The 18,887-nt window shown below is 38.7% G+C and overlaps 2 protein-coding genes across 11 annotated transcripts in view; one reads left to right on the top strand and one right to left on the bottom strand.

The window, feature by feature from the left end:
- Positions 1–12,296, top strand: part of ARFGEF1 (ADP ribosylation factor guanine nucleotide exchange factor 1) — a 67,193-nt gene extending 54,897 nt beyond the window's left edge. For both annotated transcript variants that reach the window (XM_060775435.2, XM_060775436.2), the window contains exons 30-39: positions 134–263; positions 2,741–2,876; positions 2,960–3,098; positions 3,802–3,874; positions 4,823–4,952; positions 6,673–6,812; positions 7,579–7,747; positions 7,973–8,111; positions 9,102–9,219; positions 10,906–12,296. In XM_060775435.2, coding sequence (XP_060631418.2) covers positions 134–263; positions 2,741–2,876; positions 2,960–3,098; positions 3,802–3,874; positions 4,823–4,952; positions 6,673–6,812; positions 7,579–7,747; positions 7,973–8,111; positions 9,102–9,219; positions 10,906–11,070 — 1,339 coding nt within the window. In that variant the 3' untranslated portion in view covers positions 11,071–12,296. The remainder of the gene's footprint in view (positions 1–133; positions 264–2,740; positions 2,877–2,959; positions 3,099–3,801; positions 3,875–4,822; positions 4,953–6,672; positions 6,813–7,578; positions 7,748–7,972; positions 8,112–9,101; positions 9,220–10,905) is intronic.
- A 1,644-nt stretch (positions 12,297–13,940) lies between these two features.
- CSPP1 (centrosome and spindle pole associated protein 1) overlaps positions 13,941–18,887 on the bottom strand; it is a 58,227-nt gene continuing 53,280 nt past the window's right edge. For 8 of the 9 annotated variants that reach the window (XM_060775425.2, XM_060775426.2, XM_060775428.2 and 5 more), the window contains one exon: positions 13,941–14,758. In XM_060775425.2, coding sequence (XP_060631408.2) covers positions 14,529–14,758 — 230 coding nt within the window. In that variant the 3' untranslated portion in view covers positions 13,941–14,528. The other variant, XM_060775430.2, reaches the window with a different exon arrangement.

The following is an 18,887-nucleotide window of genomic DNA, read 5'->3' on the forward strand; positions in this document are numbered from 1 at the left end:
GCCCATTCTTATTACTTTCAAGATGCTCCTTCCAATATAAAAATAGATTTAAATGTCACTTAAAGCATGGAGGTTGCAGTTTGACGTGATTCCTCACATTTGCCATTTATTTATTTATTTATTTTTATTCCAGAGGCTTAACGGTTATGTTTGAAATAATGAAAACCTATGGTCATACTTACGAAAAACATTGGTGGCAAGATTTGTTTCGGATTGTCTTCCGAATATTTGACAACATGAAGTTGCCAGAACAACAAACAGAGGTAAGTGGAGCCATGAAAAAGGTCATGTCCCCTTTTGCTCTTATATTCAAAGTTCTGCATCTATAGACTGTACCCAAAACTAAATTGCCACCACTAGTTGTTTTCCATGTCACAGTGGGCTTATTACAGACTTTAATATTGAAGACCATATACTTTTTGTTCCCGTCCATTCGTGTGTGTGTGTGTGTGTGTGTGTGTGTGTGTGTGTGTGGGTAGGTAGATAGATAGATAGATAGATATCAGCAGAGCAAGATTTTGCTTGGGGCAGCATTCCAGAACACCAAAAGTTCTTCATATGTTATAATAACCACTCAACAACATCTTAAAAAGGAGACAGGGGTGCTAAAGGTAGTTGTTCTTGTCATTGTTGTCGTCGTCCAACATCCCACTAAAAAGAGACCCAAAGTGGCTTACAACACTAAAAACTACAATATGCAGGTGAAAACCTAAAAACATATCAACACAAATGTAGAATTAAACATCAAACTACTATATATAAGCAGTTAAAACCATTTCAGACCTATTAACATACCTTCAAATGCTATACAACATCCCCTAGCTTGGTCTTAAAAGCTTTTTAAAAAGGTTTTATTCAGGTATCACTCTCACAGGTCTGTTTATCCTACACCTTTAAACTTAAATTAGAGAGGTCAAGATATCTCACCTCAGCTTTGTGTGCAAGGGACTACACTGTTAGTTGTATGCAGAGACTCTTATATACTTTGGACTAATGTCATTCCATTTGTTGTGTGGTATGTGGTTTTCTTTCATGATTATGATTATCAGTGTTCTCAAGACACAAACAATGGGGTATTTCTGTGGGATGCAGGTGGACATAATTTCAAGGAACATTTGCATAAGGAAAAACCCAGCATCTCCTTAAATGAATAGTTAATCATAGTGCAAGAAGGCTCTGAACTTGGCCCTCATTGGCCAGAAAATGTTTTGGGGAGCTCCAAGATGGATCCTGGGTCTGTGCATGAGTTAACAACAGAGAAATGCAAATGATTGTAGTTGTTTGCACATATTAACTGGATGTCAGACACCTGAAGAAGTGAGCTGTGATCCATGAAAGTTTATATTGGTCTTAAAGGTGCCACAACTTTGTTTTTTCTTTTCATACTGAAACAGATCGAACAATATGCAATCTTTGAAAAAAATCCCTTTTGATTATTTTTGTAATCACTATATTTTTTAAAATGTGGGTTTTCCTCATTAAAGCAAAACTTAATACAGGGTTAGTCAAAATGAATAGGCCAATAAGAAAATTAATTGTACCCGAATTGGCCTATTCATTTTGACTAACCCTGTATTATTTCCTTGATTGTTTAAAAAAACAAACCAAAGTCAATTAAGGTCTAATGTAACGTTGGTTTACAATAATAATCATAATAATATGCTTGGCAGTTACTCTAGGTGAGGATGATTGCTTATAATACAGAGGTACAACTCTATAGGGAGAATTTCGAAGCAATCTGAAGAGGACATGATTATTTTATTTAAACCTAGGTTATCTTATAAATGTAAACTTTAAAAATCCAGTTGTAAATATATTCTTATTTTGTCCATGTTAATGTAAAGTTTCTGAGGGTAGATAGAGGAGTTTTCCCATTGGGCATGCAGTAGTCCCTTCCCCTGCTCCCATTCTGTTCTGTTAGTTTCTTATGACTGCATAAAACCAATCTTTCTCATTCAGAAAATTAGATTGTCAGGCTAGGAGAGTTTTAGTGTTTTTAGGGAATTGGTTACATCTGAAACATATGAAGTACTATGTAGCAGCAACATGACTGGAAGCTGTTTTGCATTTTATAATTATTTTCAGAGGTAGTTGTGTTAGTTTGTTGCAGCAAAAAAAATAGCTAAGAATCGTGTATTAAAGACTAACAAATTTATTGTGCCATAAGCTTTCTTAGACTCAGCCCACTTCATCAATACCTGCAATGTAATTTCACGGACTGTGCTTCATGGAAGCTTATTTCATAACCTTTGTTAATTTTTAAGGTGCCACAAGACTTCCATTTGTCTAGCCAGTTATAGTTTATTTTCCTGTGGTGTTAAATCAAACTGATGTCCTCATGGGCCTTCCCTCATCTATACTATGCCTTATATTAAATTTTTCAGAGCCCCCAATGGTGCAATGGGTTAAACCCTTGTGCCAGCAGAACAGGTCAGCAGTTCAAATCCAGGGAGAGTGGGTTGAGCTCCCTATGTCAGTTCCAGCTCCCCATATGGGGACATGGGATAAGCCTCCCACAAGGTTGGTAAAGCATCAAACATTCGGGTGTCCCCTGAGCAGTGTCCTCTAGACAGCCAATTGTTTCACACCAGAAGCAGCACAATTTCTCAAGTTGCTCCTGACACAAAAATAATATTTTTATACTATAAAGCTGTGTTTAAATAAGGGATCTTACCCTCATTCCAACTCTTTTTTTTTTTTTACAAACAACCTTATTGTGTTTCTTTTTCCTTTTTCTTAGAAAGCTGAGTGGATGACAACAACTTGCAATCATGCACTTTATGCAATATGTGATGTGTTTACACAGTATTTGGAAGTACTTAGTGATGTTCTTTTGGATGATATATTCGCGCAGCTTTACTGGTGTGTGCAGCAAGGTAAGAGCACGTCGAATTATTGCAGCAAATGTCAGTTTTCTTTGTTCAGAATGAACAAATCAGTGCCTTGTTTTGTGTTTCAGACAATGAGCAACTGGCACGGTCTGGTACAAACTGTTTAGAAAATGTGGTCATTCTCAATGGCGAGAAATTTACCCTCGAAATCTGGGATAAGACGTGCAACTGTATGCTAGATATCTTCAAAACCACCATTCCTCATGCGTAAGATAATTTCCCCCTTTGCAAATCTTTGTGGAGAGCGGATTGGCCATGTTTGCAATTAGAACCATGTCAGAATAGTTTAAACAAAGACAAGAATAGCTATATTTATCTTGCACAGCATGTGTGCAGTTCCATATGGGAATATATACAGGCCTCCTCACCATTTTTGTGTCTCTTTGTCTAATGGGGGAGGTAAGTGTCTCACCTGTTTAGGGTTTTTTTTCTTCTTTCACAATCATAATTGAAAGAGCTTTAGGCTTTGCTTCTGTTTCAGTTTGCTGAAAGATTACAAGATTCAGTCATTCTGAATTATGTTTCTTCCATTCCCCTTTATAGAGCAGGTTGGGGGGGGGGGGAATCTAATTTCTGCCATTAACATTTTGCATCATAGTTCAATTAAGTCTTTTAAAGAGAGAGAACTATGACAGGCCTGTTCAGTCCCAGGGCCATAGGATTTGTTTGATTTCCAGAAAAATGCTGTAACTTCAATAACTGTTTATTCTTTTAAAAATTAAAGAAAATTGAGGAAGTATGAGATGGAAAGTGCTAAGGCTCAAAGGTAGACTTCCTTAGCAAAAATAAATATTTGTAACACTGCAAGGTTTCACAGGTCCCACTTTCTGTTCATAATGTTACATAAAATCCTGTATTTTTAATCTTTTCTATTTTATTTCAGAATTAATTTATATTTTCTCTTTTCAAGGCTTTTAACATGGCGTCCAGTTGGGGGAGATACTACTCCTCCATCTCCATCTCCAGGAAGAGAGAAACAGTCGGTATGTTTACATCTCTTTAAAGAGAGAAAAAGTGGTATATAAACACTACTAGTAGTAGTAGTAGTAGTAGTAGTAGTAATAATAATAATAATAATAATAATAATAATAATAATAATTCAGTATGTTAATTTTACAGAATTGCAGGAGCAGGGTTACCAAATGTATGAATGAATGGAATTATTTGCAGTAGATGAGGGGTGCAGCTATTGAAGGAAAGAATGTAGGAAAATATTTGAGCGAAAGGTGAAAAAAAGATGAAAAACATGCATGTGCGGTTTTTCTACAAGAAAACTGCCATTTATTCTACAGAAAGCAAGTTAACTGTGCTAAAAATCTAATTTCTCTTCAGAGAATTTATAACAGTATTACTATTGTTGTTGTTGTTGTTGTTGTTGTTGTTATTATTATTATTATTATTATTAACAACTTTATTTTTTATACCCCGCCTCCATCTCCTGGAATAGTTACCTGAGAGAAAGGTGTCTCCACTGAGGTTTTAGCACCAATCTTTGTTTCCCCAACAACCCAAATTTTTCAAGACCCAGTTGGGACAGAAAGTGAGGTGAAATCTTCTGAACAGGAGCACAGGCAACAAAACAAATTTTACAGGAGTGTTGTTTATTTATTTATCTTGTTGGATGCTAATTGAGAATACAGTTAAGAGTCACTTCTGTTGTGAGACAATCAGCTGTCTACAAAGATGTTGCCCAGGGGACTCCCGGATGTGTTACTATCCTGCGGGGAAGCTTCCCTATGCTATCCAGTACTAAACATCTTTTTTTACTGGAGTTACATTTTAAAAAAATGTACCTGTTCTGACTTACATTCAAATTCAACTTGAGAGCAAACCTTCTGAACCTACCATGTTTGTAACCCAGGGACTGACTGTAGTGATAACTTGTAAAAGTGGTACTTATATGAAGAAGTTGTATTTTTTTCCCTCTTCAGGATTCGGTATCACAGAAATCTGTCGACATTCACGACTCTGTGCAACCAAGATCTGCAGATAGACGTCAGTTTCAACCCATTGTAGGGCCAAGCATGAACGAAGAGGTCAGCAAAAATAGGCCTACAGCAAGTGAGTAGTTTGTTTTTGAAGGATTGTTCCTTAATGTAAAGTGTTTGATAAAATGCCATCTAAATGTTTCAGACTGTGATGTGTAGGGTCTAATTAGGCCAAAGAAACACGTCATATAGTGGAGCGTCACCTTTTTCTCCTAATCTATTTAGTTACATTTAGTATTGGAGGCCACTGTAAAAGTCCCTGAAGCTCTGAAAAATATTTTCCATTTTTGCTGTCAGAAAAAGGGCAGAAGGTGCTGCCTACTCAGTCCTATGAAACGCTTGAGACTGACTCATGCTGATTTTAAAATAAAAATGATTCAAGTATTTACTTTTGCTGCATCATGTTTTACTCACATCTCCCATAAAACAGTTTACACTTAATTTATACACTTTACATCGTAACCAATGCTTTAAAAAGTGCATACCTCTTTACATATTAATTATTAGTAGAAGAGAGTATACAGATCATCTACTGTTATGTTTAGTTAACAAGCAGCTGTGATGATCACATTGATTCAGAATTATTATTATTATTATTATTATTATTATTATTATTAAACTTTATTTGTACCCCGCTAGTATCTCCCAAAGGACTCGATGTGGCTTACAAAGGCCAAGGCCTCAACACACAACATAACAATACAAAACTCAAGGCAAATTAAAAACAATTAAAGCAATATAACAACAACCAATAAACAATACACTAGGACACAATGAAACTGGGCCTGGCCAGTGTAATGGGTACAGGATTAAAAGTGCTGATGTGACAGGAGGTATATAAGGCTTATAGGGCAAGTGCAGTGTGCAGCGTGCGGCAATCTTAGTTTTAATAAAGTGCTTATGGGACTTGGTATTGGAGATTTCCTATTCTGGGAAGGCACATCAGAACAGCCAGGTCTTCAAGTTTTTTCTAAAGACTGCCAGGGTAGGGGCCTAAGATCTTTGGGGAGGGTGTTCCAGAGTCGGAGGGCCACCACAGAAAAGGCCCTGTCTCGTGTCCCCACCAAACACGCTTGCGACGCAGGCGGGATCACGAGCAGGGCCTCTCCAGATGACCGAAGTGAACGTATGGGTTTGTAGACGGAGATGCGGTCACGCAGGTAGGCTGGTCCCAAACCATTCAGGGCTTTATAGGTAAGCACCTGCACCTTAAATTGGGCTTGGAAAATAAACGGCAGCCAGTGGAGCTCCTTGAACAGGAGGGTTGACCTCTCTCTGTAAGGGGCCCCAGTTAACATCCTGGCCGCTGCTCGTTGGACCAGTTGGAACTTCCGAGCCATTTTCAAGGGCAGCCCCACGTAGAGCGCATTGCAATAGTCCAATCTGGAGGTGGCCAAGGCATGGACCACCCCGGCCAGATCAGCCTTCGCGTGGTACGGTCGCAGTTGGCGCACAAGTCTCAATTGTGCGAAAGCCCTCCCAGACACCGCCGACGCCTGAGCCTCAAGCGTAAGCGATGAATCCAAGAGGACTCCCAAACTGTGGACCTGTGGCTTCAGGGGGAGTGTAACCCCGTCCAACACAGGTTGCCACCCTATACCCCGGTCAGGTTTATAATCGACCAGGAGGACCTCTGTCTTGTCGGGATTGATCTTCAGAAGTAGTGGAAGGTGTGCTAGACCAAATATGTTGTATTGGAAAGTATTCTTAGTTAATTTGCATTGCAAGTATTTTATTAGAATACTATTGAAATTTCTTGTGATATTTTATCAGCTTTTGTATTTGTTTTAAAGAATTTCCAGATCAAAAGCTGTTTGGTGCTCTATTGATTAAGTGCGTGGTGCAATTGGAACTCATTCAAACCATCGACAACATTGTGTTCTTCCCTGCAACCAGCAAAAAAGAAGATGCAGAGAATTTAGCTGCGGCACAGGTCTCTGTCTTTAAGCTGATAACAATGTTTTCTTCTCCAATCACTGACCTGACCTATAAAGTCTGTATTTTCTGGACCAGTGTTATTGGATTTTCTAACGGGCATAACTTATTTATAAAGAACCAGAGGGGAGAAAAAGAAGTGCAAGTGTGTTTCACACACTTTTTTTTTCTACTTCTGCATTTTAAAGTGTCTTTGTTAATTTATGCCTGTATAAAAGGTAAAGGCTTCCCCTGACATTGAGTCAAGTTGCGTCTGACTCTGGGTGGTGGTGCTCATTTCCCTTTCTAAGCTGAAGAGCCGGCGTTGTCCGTATATGCCTCCAAGGTCGTGTGGCTAGCATGACTGCCAAGGTGGTACCTATTGATCTACTCACATGTGCATGTTTTCGAACTGCTAGGTTGGCAGAAGCTGTGGCTAACAGCAGGAACTCACCCCACTCCCCAAATTCAAACCACAAACCTTTCGGTCAGCAAGTTCAGCAGCTTAACCATTTAATCTGCTGCGTCACCAGAGGGCCCAATACCTGTATACAAATCTGAATTCAATAAAATCACATCAAAGAAAAGCAATGCAATTCTCTTGTGTTTTGGAGATATTAAAAAACCTGTATCAGATGACATTCTAGTTTAGGATGACAATTTCCAAAAACTAAAGTGAAAACAGTGTGATAGAAGTTCTTTACCCATTAGTTGCTGTTACGTTTACATAATTCTGGCACAATTTAAGAGTTTAATGATCTAATTCCTCTTTTTTTTTTCTTTAGAGGGATGCAGTAGATTTCAACGTTCATGTGGACACACAAGATCAAGGGATGTATTGCTTTTTAACATCACAGCAGCTTTTCAAGCTGCTGGACTGTTTGTTGGAATCCCACAAATTTGCTAAAGCTTTCAATTCCAACAATGAGCAAAGAACAGCCTTGTGGAAAGCAGGCAAGTCTGTTGAATAAATACTAAGAATTTTCAAACACAGGTTACTTTTACCCCGCAGCAGTCATGGGCAAACTTTGGCCCCCCAGGTGTTTTGGACTTCAACTCCCACCAGCTGTTAGGGAATTTTGGGAGTTGATGTCCAAAACACCTGGAGGGCTTAAATTTGCCTGTGCCTGCTCTAGAGTAAAGATGCTAAAATCTAAATAAGCAATCTTGTTTTGGCAGGTTTCAAAGGAAAGTCTAAGCCCAATTTGTTGAAACAGGAGACCAGCAGCCTCGCCTGTGGGTTGCGTATTCTGTTCCGCATGTACATGGATGAGAGCCGTAAAGACGCATGGGAGGAAGTACAGCAGCGGCTCCTAAAGTAAGAACTGGTTCACAGGCTTTGTCGACTTGAATGTGCTTTTGAAAACCTGTTGAATAGTCAAACTGTGTTATGAAAAAAGTATTTATTTATTTATTTATTTATTTATTTACCATATTTATATTCCGCCCCTCTCAGCCTGAAGGTGACTCGAGGCGGTTTACAGTCGGCAGTCAGTGCCCCCAAACAACATAAAATACAGTTTAAAACATTACATATAATATAAACCATATAAAAGCAATAAAACAATAAAAGCCATAAAACATTAGTCCTCAGCATCTCAGCACTAAAACCATTTTTCCGTCGCATCGTCGGAATGTATTGTTTTCCTGTTAGCATGTGTTTTTTGCCAAACAACCTGTGTTTCTTTGCTCCCTTTTCTGTGGGAAGCCTACATGGCCAGCAAATCATTAAGTTTCCAAGAACCTATATGACCAATTGCAGCTTATTAGGACTATCTTATATCTAGCTCCATGAAGCCTGTTCTAATAAGCTTTGTATTTGAGACATTTTTTTTTCATGTCCGGAGCGACTTGAGAAACTTCTGGTGTGAGATAATTGGCCGTCTGTAAGGATGTTGCCCAGAGAACGCCCGGATGTCTTTTGATGTTTTTACCATCCTTGTGTCCCTGCATGGGGAGCTGGAAGTGACACAGGGAACTCATCCGTGCTCTCCCCGGATTCAAACCTCTGATCTGTCAGTCTTCAGTCCTGCCGACATAAGGGGTTAACCCATTGTGCCACCATGGGCTCCAGCACATTACATTAATACACCACCTTATTAACTATAACACCTAAAACCTTAAAAACCCCTGATGTGTTCACTTGTTTTCAATAGGCTTGTATTTGGAGGGGGCTACTTACACACTGTTTCAGAACATACTGGTTTTCCTGAACTGGGGTTCTTTTATTGTTTATTTCTGGTTACCAAGATGGTGCAAATAGCTTACATCCCTAAATATTCATTTCCTGTTGGCATATTCTTTGCAGCGTCTGCAGTGAGGCTCTGGGTTATTTTCTTACTTTGACCTCAGAAAGTCATCGGGAAGCTTGGACGAGCTTATTACTGTTGTTCTTAACAAAGGTCCTAAAGATCAGTGATGATCGGGTAAGTAAGAACCTTGAGCGATTGGAGAACCTTGCAAACTGATTCCAGACCTCTGTGGATTCTCTTCAGTCTAATACACCCATTCAGTTGTCCTGTTACATTTCTACTGCACTTTTCCTCCCCCAAAAAGTAAAACTCAAAATAAATAAAATTATACACACACACAACATATACACACACACCCCTTGAATTTGGCCTTTAAATGGAAAAAGAGTTCCATGAATAACATTGCGAGTGAAATGCGGTATGTCTCTTTTTACTTTGAAGGGCATTAATTCTAAAGTTTCGGTGAAGAAATAGTGTTGTCCCCTCTTCCAAATTTTGAGAAAATATGTATAAAAAAAAGATTCCAAAACGATTTGGGTGGGGAAAGGAACACTGGAATGTGTTGCCTTTGAGAAAGAATAACATAATTGTTTGGACTATGAGGATTTTGTTTTCATTTAGCAGGACTAATTTCTTTAAAACAAACTTTTATTATTGATATTATATTGTAATACATTATATTATAAATTTTATATGCAAATACAATATATTATATTATATTATTAGTAAAGCACGGGAGACAAGATGGAACTGTCTTCAACTGTAGTCCCCTCTCTCTTCACTCTGGCCAGAGCATATTTATCTTATGTAGATTATAAACCTGGGGGCAAACTAACATTTTGTAAACCACTTTGAGTGCCTTTGTGACTGGAGAGTGAAGTAAAAATTCCCTAAATAATAATAATAAATAATTGCAATACTCCCTTTCACCCATACATACTCTTTCATGTACTTATTATAATTTATCTATTATATAGTTATTACAGTATATGCATGTCCACATGTGTCAAATGCAAGGTCAGCTTGCCACATCAGTTTATGTGGCCCATGAGGCTTTCAACACCACCACCACCAACAACAACAACAACAATAATAATAACAACAACAACAACAACCTTATTTATATACCATCCCATCTCCCTAAGGGGACTCAGGGCAATTTCTAACATATACCTCAAAACATTCAGTTGCCAAAAAGGAAAACCATGCCGACAAATTAAAATAAAAATAAATCCTCCTAAACATACATCAAAAATTAAAAACCGATTTCATTATAGCTCCATCAGACAGGTTCAAAATACCAATGGCCGGAATTACAAAGTGGACACAACCAACTATATAAAAAGGCTAGGCAAGGGATAGTGCAACAGTGTATCAAGGGGCCAGGGAAGAGAGAGTTCAAAGTCAGGAGGCCACCACCAAGAAGGTCCTCTCCCTCGTCCCCATCCACCGTGCTTGTGACGGCGATGGGAGTGAGAAGAAGGCCTCCCCAGTGGATCTTAAAGTCCACGCTGGTGCATAGGGGGAGATGTGATCCCAAAGATAGGCAGGGCCTAAACTGTTTAGGGTTTTGTAGTTCATAACCTGCACCTTGAATTGGGACCGGCAACTTATCGGCAGCCAGTGGAGCTGCTTTAATAGAGGCATTGTGTGCTCCCTATGGTTAGCTCCAGTTAGAAGCCTGGCCAGTGTTGTTACATTTATACAGTCTTGTAGTTACAACTTGCTCTTTGAAGGCTGATATGGCCCTCAATGAAAATGAGTCTAGACACCCCCGTGCTACAGTAAAATTATTAGTTTTATTTGTTTGTATTATTGGGGGAAATTTTACATAAGAGATTTTTTTTTCTCCCCCAACAGTTTAGAGCCCATGCATCGTTCTACTATCCACTCTTGTGTGAAATAATGCAGTTTGACCTGATTCCTGAGCTCCGGGCCGTTTTGCGAAGATTTTTTCTACGGATTGGAGTAGTTTTTCAAATATCCCAGACATCAGAACAGGAAGCGGGAACAGCCAAGCCGTAGAAGCGTGGTTGAAGAATCAAAGGACCAAGTAAACTTGCACTGAATGCCCATAAAAAGTGTTTCTTTCTATGGCAGTGTGCATCTACGGGTTCACAGTACAGACTAAAACTGTAATTTAGGCTTGCGACACTGTAGTTCTCCAGTGGATTCCTCTGGCCCCCTCCTCCTCCTCCTGGCTTGTGCTGAGCATAGAGCCAGTTTTAACACAGTCTTATTGCCAGCCTGGACTGTGATATCCTCTTATTTTCCAAGACAGTGATATATATATATATAAATATATCTAAAGATGTTTATGATGGGAGTGAACTTAAAATGTACCCAAAGAACTAACAAGTTTTAAAAAATTAGAACTTCTACAGAAGTACAACTCAGGAGAGCTGTATTTTGAAAGAATTTGTTTGTAGTAAACAAAAATACTGCTCATGGTAAGAGATCTAACAACTATGTGGAATTCTTATTCTGGAGATGATTTTTTTTCCTTTTTGCACACTCAGGCTGTCTGAGATAATAGGTAATCATCCTTCTGTGAAAAAAAATGTACAAAGATGCAGGTCTGTAATATAAACACTATACAGTTCTTCCTGCACACTTTTTTCATATTATTTCCTAGAGACCCATTTGTTTGTTTACCAAATGCACTAGGCTGGGGTTGAGTTGTGACTATTTTGCTCTGTATCCTCAAAGTTAGTCTTGCTAACTTTGGTCAAGAGGAGAGACGGAAAGGCCACAACTCCCTTAACTGTTTGTAATATACTTGTGATAGGGCTTTTAAATATAATAAGCCATTGCAATGATCATTCAGGACGGGAACTTGAATCACTGCAAACAAGTCTAGGTTTTGTCTGCTGTCACTTTTTTTTCTTTCTTTTTTGGTTGTTTGATGTAGATTTCACTCTATGTACAGAATTTAATGTTGAATATATTCAAGTAACAAATCTGGCATGGTTTGGGGATGGTTTTAAATTTATTGGAAATGTATTCATACTGTGAATTGTGCTCTGATGGTTGGAGAAAAAGATTTTCAAGCATTCTGTCTTACAGTGGATGTAGAAAATTTTTTCAGATGGAAAAATGTATATGGTACAGCTCTGTAAAGTTTTCTATGTAAATTCTGTACAACTTTCTGTACAATATTGGTTCTCATCTGGCATATTCTAATCAGGTTATAGGTCAATAAAGTTTTTGAATTCTTTCATTGGTGCAATCAAAACCAATACAAGGTAAAACTATTGTGTTTCAATGTTTTAACTGAGTATGCAGGAGCAAGCATTGCCAAGCACTGGGTTGCCTTAAAAACTAGAAGTAACGAGAAAATGGTAATTTTAAAGTAATAGTCATTCAGTGTATTCATTCATGTTTGAAACCTTCCGTGACAATTACTGGAATTTTATCCAATCCATCACCTTTCATGCACAAGAATGGGGGAGTGATAGGCTTTGGGTAACTAAAGTGTGCAGCTGCTCTAATCAAATCCTAAGGACAAGAAGATGCCATAAGAAGAGGCATATAAAGGAAAATAAACTCTCACATTGTCTCAGCAAAGATTGGCTGTTTTCCTGAGATAGTTACAGAAGCTAAGAAAAGTCTTATTTTGTAGCTGACAGTTATGCAGGCCAACAGGATTTTAACCCATACTATCTGGTGAGAACAAAAAGTCCCATAAGATTATCCTCCGTGCCTATAAGTCAGGCACGAGCAAAAATTGGTCCTTCTGGTGTTTTGGACTTCAACTCCCACCATTCTTAATGGTCTACAAGCTATTAGGAATTGTGGGAGTTGAAGTCCAAAACACCTGGAGGTGTTTTGGACCTTTGCATCATTTCCTTTATTTTCCCATGCCTGCTGTAAGTACTACTAAGCCAATGAAAAGGTATACAAGGAGTTTCCTCGCCATGCGTTATTTCCAAAATGGAGCACTGGGTACTTCCCTTGAAGGTTCATCCTGAGTTGGTTGCTACAAGGAATCCACACAGTATGAGTTACATCCAGATCAGACCTGCACAACCTGCAGCCCTCTGGGTGTTTTGGACTTCAGTCCCAATAATTTCTGAGAAGTTGGATAGGGCTTTTGGGAATTGGAGGTTGAAACAGCTGGAGGGCCACCAGTTGTACGGGCTTAATCCAGACAGAGACATGGAATCATGTGACTGAAAGCTTAGATGATAAACTGTCTCTTCTGGCTCCTCCTTTCAGTTTCCTCTTATGACCAAGCTAAATGGTTAAATAACCAGAGGAGAAAGCCTACAGAAGTACAAACAGAAAAGGATAAACCACAGCTAACCACATGCTTGAATAGAATTAGCTTTACAGCGTAGATAAGTCAGGTATTTCACCAGTGCAGGTTGGATTCCTCACAACCCACCCAGAATGGACCTTCACAATAAGTTGCCAATGTTCCATTCAAAACTGCTTGGAGGAATAGAAATCCACACAGGATGGGGCATACCAAAGCTTCCCAGGTAACCTTAGGGGTAGCACGACACTTAAACCTCAACATGTGACGGTAGCAGCAGCTGAATTTAACTTGCATACTTTTAATTTTGTGTGAAAGTAACTCTGCCAGCATCCTAACAAATCTTTAGTAGAGGAGTATTTGCAGGAAAGCTTTACAGGTATAGTGTTACCTCTATCACTCGCATATTATAGTAGTTGGAGCTGTGGCCGGAAATAAAAAATGCTCATGGTGAGGAACTACAACTGTGCCAAAAACAAAGGGCATTCATTTCATTTCAGTATTTCTGATGCACTCCCTCCCTCCCCCCCCCCCAAAAAAATTACCAAAAAGTAAAACTCAAAATGAAATAAAAACAACATATCTTGGGTAAAAGTTGATGCATTGATTCTTAAAATATATTCATCACAAAACTGCATTCAAACTGTAATAAAATAAACTTTATTAATCTTAAAACCATTATCATAAATACATTTGGTAGCACTCACATTAAAAAAAAACACAACAAGAGGTCAGTAGTTTGACAGTTCAGAACAAATGGCTGAACACAACCTGTGGATTAAATATTAAGCTGCAAAAACTGTTTTGATTCCTATGTTGTTTCCTTAGCATCTAGTATGTTTCTCAGGAATCTAAACCCCTGTACTTACGACTATCATAGTAGCAGCTGAAGTTGGTTTGATTTTTCAGAAAGATAGATAGATATCTGAAAAGTAAACGGGAAAGGTTTGCTCGTGTGCCATTCATTTAATAGAATATTTGTGTTATCAGTTCTGACATGATGCTTTCAGCATTAACTTGGTACAAGAGTCCAATCAGTAACATACTGAAATGTTAATTTCAAAGGAGTGAAATGTTTGTCACAATCAGCTTCCCTGCCTGTTTACTAGCCACATTTCTGCTTCAATGCATTTATAAATATATATAATTATATGTTAAAAAATCAAAGTGCAGTAGTGGGGAAATATCCTTTTGAAAGGCACAACCGGCTTCACTACAAATTTATTCAGCCATGGGCGGTTGACAGCCCCTGCCAATTGAAGGGTACATTCCTCTCAGAAGGAAGCTCAGCTTGACTTGACTGTTGCTCAGACATGAATCTTTTCAGGGTTTCCGACGTCCCAGGTCTCAGCCATGGTTCAGTTGCCACCGTGTCAACAGAGTTGGATCTTCTGACATCTTTCGATGGCAACTCCTTCAGGATATCATCAGCATTTCCCACTGAAATATCGTCATCTTAAAAAAGAGAAACTAAGTTTAGTTTCTGTGCTTCACTTCAAAGCTCACATTTGGTATGATGACATATGACACATGAAAGCTTCCAAGACTGGAGAAAAATTCTTCCATCACAGATGTGGGGCTTTGCTGGGGGTGGAGTGAGGGTCCAATCTGCTGATCTCAGGGAATGATCTGGAGGGCAGTATGGGAATACACTCAAAGCTATGAAATGTTATAATTATACAGGAGTTCTGAGACTGAAAAGGAAATTACTGGATCGCAGTCCATGCTCTAATATCTTCTGTCTTTCCCTTACTTATACGTTTTTAGAGTTACAATTGGTAGGAAATCTAAAGAAAAGAGGGGGGGGGAGACCTGGGGGATTTTCACTGGGAAAATAAAGCAACAGTTATTGAAGCTAAATGAAGATACAAAGTTCTAAAATGAGAATACAGTTTGATAAGTATGACAGAAGCCATTATGAAACACATCCAAAACCTCTTGGTCTTTGTAATCTACTCTGCACTCACATAAACAGTACAACTAACAAGACCTTCCATGGATATTTAAATCTGTGGATAATAGCAAACCCCATATTTTGGCTACTTGAGCCAGAAGCATATCATAAAACTACACTGGAGGACTTAGAAAGTCTCACAAAAACCTCTGAGGTGGGGAAGATTTTTTTGAAGCATTGCTAAGTGTAACCATTGAAAGCAAATCCAAGGATAAGGGTTGTCAAACTAATCCTTTTGGGATGTGCAAAAGATCTGTGCGAACCACTGGGTTGGAAGGCAAAGGAGAAAACACAGTGAGTTATCAGCCATGAATTTGGGTGTCACTTGATTCAGACTTCTGATTCTGGGAAAATCAAGAAATAGCCCACTATATGGATCGCTGCTCAGCAGCTTTCGGGGAAATGCAATACTTTCCTCACCCCCAATTCCTAATAAAGCAATTGTCAAAAAGAGACTCATTTTTATAATTGAATATCCATGTTGCAGCAATCGTGACCATTTTAATATTTTACCACAGCACATGGTCAGAAAACCCCCACTACATCTTAGTTTGATGTATAGTAAATGCAAAAAATGGGGCACAACATTCTGACAAAAATCAAAAGAAGAATCTAGCATTATAGATTAAATTATGAAGTTCCCCCCTCCAGTTGCTTATGTTTCTGGTTTGAGTCAAACTGCTATTCCCTTGACAGAAAGGTAGTATAATTCATTTTGTCAGTCACTGCACACACTGGATTTTTTCCCTGACCACAGAATGAGCAAAAGTCTTCCCCTGCAACACACCTTGTAAGCAGAGCAACCATTTCTGGATTGCTGGACAGCAAGATCATATCCATTTGTTTTCCTTTAGCTCAGTGGTTCCCAACCTGTGGTCCATGGACTACCAGTGCTCCCCAAGAACAAAAATATGGTCCACGGCCTCACCATTACTACACCGTTGCCTCGAAACCACGTGGCAACAAGAACAACTGGTCTCACGAAACTCTCTTATAGTGCCAAGGCACAGGGATGTCGGGAAGGGAGAGGCTGACGACCCATGGAAGATTTCTACTCCACATCAGCTCTAGATTATTAAATATGGTTTTCTGTGGGCGAGCAGACGGTGACTACTGGATGGCATATGTTCTGTATCAGAAAATAGAGCTGATGTGGTCTATCTAATGCAATCTTCTGAATCAGCACCCCAAATAGCCAAACCAAATCTAAAGCTGACAAAAAAAACTGATTCATAATCCTTTTGGTACTAATCTTGGGAGAGTGGTCCCTGATCAAGTGGTCCCTGGTCAAAAAAAAAAAAAGGTTGGGGACTACTGCTTTAGCTGGATGTACTGCAATGACCCCAGGAACCCTGGATGCCTTGTTAGTGCTCTCCTCTTGCTGAGAATATATGGTTGTATGTGGCCAGGGTTGTGCAAGAGACATAGCAATATGAGATATATACATCCCCTGATGAAGCATCTCAACCATAACCTTAATGCAAACTGCTATAAAGATTATTCTTGAAACTGAAGCTGCAGAAATTGGCTTTATCATGCCTTAAATTTCAAAATTGCCATATTCCGTACAGAAAACCACATATATCTATAGATACTCCATCCTACAGATGGATATTAATGTGTTAATTCATTTTATACCTCATCTTTCTCCAAGGCCATTATTTGGGCAAAGCTTACTTGCAAACTAAATCAACTTTTGCAGAGACTTGCACATGGGGCAGTATAAAGGAAAAGGCACTGGAGTTGCATACAGCCAGAAGTATGTTTTTGAATATATCCTACTGTATAGCTTGGACAGAATATGGGGATGATGGGGGAAATATAGTGGATAGATCGCAGCACACAGAAGAGAGGCAGCGCTCTACCAACAGGTTTTTAGTACAACCAACAAAGCTGATCCATGCATGAAAACTACTTGAAGCATTGACAGATGCCCAACTGGAATCTTCAGATAACTATCAATTTAATTAAAATATATATTAAAAACAAATTTTGTCAGTTACTCACCCTGACTATCACCTCCTTTCTATAAAGAAAATTTCAAAAATGAGTCCAGACTTTGGTGATGCAAAATGCTAACCTATCAAGAAAAAATATAGGATATTTGGGGGATTTTTTGTTAGTTTCTAAATGGCACCGTTCTTCATACTTATTCTAGAAGTCCTACCCAGTTCATTTTAAACTATGAAAGTAAATGTACATTTTATTGGTATGAATGATTTTAATGTGTTTTAATCTTAAGTCTATGTTTTAATATATGCATTTTAATGGCTTTATGCTTTTTTATCTATGTATTGTAATTATACTGGACCTCAACTCAAACCTTGCGGAGAGGGACATAACAAATATTTTTGTTGTTGTTACTAGAGGGAATCTTTACCAAATTTGTAAATGGCACACTATCTGGAGACTGCAGTCAGTGATAAGCTGAGGTACAATCAGAAGCTTCAAAAGCAGCAATAACAACATTTGAGGGAATTTTATATAATTCTGGTTTGTTTTCCAAGAAGTGAAACATTTCATTTTGGATTTAGCATGAAGGCAAGAGGATCAATCCATTATCCCTGTGTGCCAATTCAACTAGTCAGAAGCCTAGATTCTTTATCAGTTACTAGCATTAGGACCTCAACAGTTAAATTACCTAGCCCTGCTGCACTCTAAATTTGTGAAACGTCTACACATTTCCATTATATTCCTTCCTGTACATTATTATTTCATTGTCTTTCTTAATATATATTCTGCAAGGACATAGGGTGTGTGTGTGTATATACACATACATACATACATACATACATACACACATATGTATACACACACCAAATTTTCTTGCAAAATATTTGCCACCGCATAATAGTCGCACACCCATTTTTGGGGTCTCAAAATTGTTTTTTTTCTCTTTGGATTCCTGACATAATTGTGGCAGTGATATAAAACTGAGAAACTCCCTTCTCTCCCAAAGACAGTTTAGACCAGTGCTTCTCAACCTGTGGTAAACTAGTTGGGATTTCTGGGAGTTGTAGGCAAAACGCCTGAGGACCCACAGGTTGAGAACTACTAGTTTAGACGAACATCGAGCTCCACTCTGCTTCCTTCTCCCTCAAAGAAAGTTTGAACATAGAGTTTTCTCTCCCTCATCTTCATCTCAGGGGCAAGACAGGTATTAAAATAAAACACTTAGAATCCAGGAAATAGAAGACACCATTTTTTTTCACTGCATTATAGTCGCACCCCTCTTTTTTTCAACAAAAAAGGGAGGACTAGTGTAACAAATATGCAATGAAGTACAGTGTATGTATACATACCTACACACTGTATTTAATGGATTATAAGACACACTTTTTTCCGAAATGGAGGTTAAAAAAAAAGGGTACATATAAGAATTATTAACATCCTAGATTCACAGAGGTTTATTTTAAGATCATGAGTAACAGCAGCAGCAGCTGAGAGAGAAGGAGAGCATGGAGCAAGAGGCAACCATCAAGAGCAAAGGCGGCGGCGGCAAAGAAGAGAGGAGATGGGGAAAAGCTGCACGTGCAAGGAGTGTTAGGTGGCAGCTCTCCATTGCCACTTGTTCACACTTCTGGACCCACAAGGAACAGTAGAGGAAATTGGGCATGTTTAATTGGAGAA

The sequence above is a fragment of the Anolis sagrei genome, chromosome 4 (genome assembly GCF_037176765.1).
Source record: "Anolis sagrei isolate rAnoSag1 chromosome 4, rAnoSag1.mat, whole genome shotgun sequence".
Lineage (NCBI taxonomy): Eukaryota > Metazoa > Chordata > Lepidosauria > Squamata > Dactyloidae > Anolis > Anolis sagrei.